This window comes from Pygoscelis adeliae, unplaced genomic scaffold (assembly GCF_000699105.1).
Source record: "Pygoscelis adeliae isolate BGI_AS28 unplaced genomic scaffold, ASM69910v1 Scaffold262, whole genome shotgun sequence".
Taxonomy (NCBI): Eukaryota; Metazoa; Chordata; class Aves; order Sphenisciformes; family Spheniscidae; genus Pygoscelis; species Pygoscelis adeliae.
Window position 1 is genome coordinate 1,175,791 of NW_008824184.1, and position 3,659 is coordinate 1,179,449.

Sequence of the window (3,659 nt, forward strand, 5' to 3'; positions counted from 1 at the left end):
GGGTCATTCTAGATGTGCTGCATTACGACTACTCTGGTGTCAGGCGCGCCCCTGCCACATGGCATGCTGCAGCTCGGCATTAAACAGTAATTCCGAGGCATCCGCTACTGGAAATCCAACCCAGCGAGGCAATAGTTTCATACAACTTACGGACGTTGACAAAAGGACAAAGCTCAGACATGTTTGACTCCACCCGCGGCGTCCGAGCCTGCTGAGGAGCAGGCCCTTCTCTTGAATCTGACTTGCGTGTTTACATGCCAGCACTAACAGAAAAGGATCTCATCCACGCACAAAGCATTTGTAGCGCCCACCTGCAAATGGAGGTGAGGGCTTATCTCTAAAAGAGCAGCTTTGCCCAGGCTTCGTCGCCTTTACAGACATAAAAGTCTGTCCAAGTTGAGGCTTTGTCCCTGGCTCAAATCCTCCAGGAGAATAAGAGTTTGCAGGTATTTACTGTATGAACTCTTTTTCTGTTCTGTCAACCTGTTCCTGGAAACCTCTGTGCCTGAATGTGTGGAAGAGCTCTGGTTTAGGGACAGGCGTTCGCAGGAGGGCTGCTACGAGCTGCTCTGTACTAAGGCAGTTTCTGTGCTGCAGGGAGGGGGCCGCACAGCGGCAGAGGCACTGGCCCCTGCTCAGATCTGCCGCGTTTATACAGTGACAAAAGAAACAGAGCTCAGGAAAACTTCCTTGAGAACTGTGCTCACTTTATTGGTGGTGGTTTGGCTCCCGTTCGGCGAGCATCAGCACCCCCCTTCCCTGACAAAGTGCAGTGACACCTTTCAAACCAGAAAGCATCTCATAAGGCCCTCTCCACCCCCAACCCCAGGACAGGGAGACCTCCCTGCAGACCCTGGCAGGAGCCCCCCGCCCAGGCATGGCCAAGGAGGTGTCCAACACCTCCACACCGCGGCAATACCAGCACTGCACTTGGACCAGGCGTCCCACCTTCCACCGCCATCCTGCCTCCCCCTTTGCAAGCCAAAGCTAAACCTGTGCTGGTGAAATGACGCACCCACACAGCCAGAGACACCGGAAAGCACATATTCAAATTTCCCCTCCATGAGCCAAGCTGATTAAAGGCCACCCAAGAAGCAAAGCACAGGTCCGAGCAGACGGAGAGCTCACCCTGGCTCCTGTGCTGCAGCAGAGGAACGGGGTCGCTGAGGCAGGAGCACCCGGAGCCGTGTCCTCCCTCCTCTCCGTCCTCCGCAGGAGTCGCAGGCTGAAAACACCCAAAGGAGCTGTGGCAGGAGCCAGAAAGGACACGGGACGGGCGAGAGGAACAGGAGGATCAGTCAAACCATGGTGGATCCGTTGATGTTCCCGCTGCAACAGCTCCCAGCATGGCTTGCCAAAGTCTTTTCTGGGCCATCAGCTACTCATAGTCACATCTACTGATTGCTCCCCAACAAGGGGAAGGATGAGAGAAACTGCTCCTCACAGTTCCTGAGCTTATTATAAAACATCAGTTTGAGACTGCTTCTTAAGCAGGGTTTAGATTTCCTTGTGACGGTGCCTGGTCAGCTTCAACAGGGCTGTACGGAGACCTCCTCCTTTGTCCCGCTCCCCTGTGGTGCCTGGGCCAGTCGATTTGTACTTCCAGCTCCGTCCAGTCTCATGAGATGTGTCTGACACTGGTGATTGTTTTAAAGACTAAGGCCAGGGCTTGCAACTAAAACACAGTAAAAGATTTTAGATTCTTTTTAAAACCAACTTCTGCACCAGGTCCAGACTCCAGACTTGGCTTGGGCCAAGTTTATCTTCTGCCAAGCTGCCCCTCTGATGAAAACCCCCAGTGCCAGAGGGAACTTTGCATGGATGGAGAGACCATCTTCATGGCTTAAAATACAAACACTGGCGTCCTTTATTTAGGCACACAAGTAAAAGTCCCAGGCTTCAGTTTGAGGGCTGATGAACTGGGTGGAGAGGTACGGTCTGGCCTCTGAGCAGCAGCGTGTCCCAGTGCCCCTCCTGCCCTGCACGCCGCCGGCCACTGGCTCAAGATGAGACATCATTATCCACCCTCGACAGGAGACGGGCGACCTGGGCCTTCTGCGCACGGGTGATGTGCTGAGCCATCTGGATGATGCATTCCATGGCCACCTCGGGGTTGGCTTGGGCCAAGCTGCAAGGCAGACGGGAGAGGGCAGCTGCCTCAGGGGCTGAAGCAAGAACCGCCTCGTCTCCACCACCCGCTGTCCTCAACCCAGGGGACAGCATTGCCCTTCACATCCCAGCTCCCATGGCCGCTCACCTCCGGATGTGCTTGAGCATGTAGTCCCGCTTCAAGTACTTGATGTTCTCCCAGATGGCCGACTGGGTGCCATCGTCCTCTTGCATGTGCTTCTCCAGCCACTCCACCACCACCTGGTTGTTGTCCCAGAGGTAGCCCTGGGGAGAGCAGCACAGTGGGCAGGGGCTCCTGCTGCCTGCACAGCCTGAGCCCCCCCTTTCTGCTGCATCCTTGGGCTTTTTCCTCCCATGACACAACCAGGCAATGGGATTTTTCTTCTCAGTCCTGCACATATGGCACAGCATGGCACACACCCCCCCTCCCATGTAACAGCCACTGGGGAAAAGGTTCAGTCTGGAAATCAAAACTGGGGAAAGCTTCATGGACTGTTGAAAATGCAAAAAGTTAAGGTAAAATGTGTTTCCTTTGCACACCCTCACTTCCCAGCTCAGCCAGCACAGGACTGACATGGCAATGTGCGTGTCATGGCACTTGCACTTGAGAGCAGCTCAAATGCAAAGACCCCAAATCTCTCTTCTGCCCTGGGAAGCCCTGTCCGATGGTAGAAAATGAGGAGGCCCGTGTTTTTTGGGGGCCACCTTGCTACCGCTGAGCACCAGCATCCAACTGAGGTCACCTGCTTTGAAGAAACAGCCCCAGGCTCAGGGCTGCTCAGCTGCCCACCCTGGCACAGGCTGCAGAATGGTAATTCCCATTGCATGTTTAAATCCTCAGGGAGGCACGAAGGAAACAGCCAAGCAACAGGAGAGCGAGGTGACAGTCCTTGGGATCCCCCTGGCCGCAGGGATGCCTTGGGAAGCCGGGGCTGGGGGTACCTTCGCGGCTCCTTCTGTCTCCATGAACCAGCGCCGCAGCATGGACTGGATGTGGATGTGGCTCAGCTCACTGTTCGCCTTCAGGACCTCCGCCTTCACCACCTCCTCCAGCAGCAGCCGTCGCAGCCGCCAGTAGAGGAAGGAGCGGGCGTTCTTCCACTCCAGGATGTCCTGCAGAAATGGGGCCAGAGCCCGGTTTCGTCTTTGCAGAAAGAAGAGGAGCTGATGTGCAGCGACTGCTTGCTCACAGCTCACACTGGTCAGTTTGAAGGCAGCTCTGCTGGGCCTGAGCAGAGCAGCACCCAGGGCAGGAACAGCACATTGAGCTGCAGCCCAGACCCCCGGGAGGGGACTTTGCCCCTGCTCCAAGCCCCTTCCCACTGATGCGCTGGCTCACCGTGATGACGCCTTTCTCCTGCATGCGGCCTGGGGTGTCGTGCAGGTCGGCGAAGTGCACAGCCACCTGGTAGTACATGGGCAGGAGGAGCTCTTCCCAGGCCTTGAGCTGCTTCTCCAGCTCCCTGCGCTGCACCTCGGACAGCTCGGGGGTCCCTGTGGGACACGCCATGCTGAGCAGCCCACCCACC

General features: G+C 56.4%; 1 protein-coding gene across 1 annotated transcript in view; it reads right to left on the reverse strand.

Moving 5' to 3' along the window:
• Nucleotides 1-686: 686 nt before the first annotated feature.
• Nucleotides 687-3,659, reverse strand: part of ACACB (acetyl-CoA carboxylase beta) — a 26,755-nt gene continuing 23,782 nt past the window's right edge. Inside the window, 4 exon segments of the mRNA XM_009334396.1 lie at nt 687-2,128; nt 2,258-2,394; nt 3,073-3,243; nt 3,470-3,624. Coding sequence (XP_009332671.1) covers nt 2,002-2,128; nt 2,258-2,394; nt 3,073-3,243; nt 3,470-3,624 — 590 coding nt within the window. The 3' untranslated portion in view covers nt 687-2,001.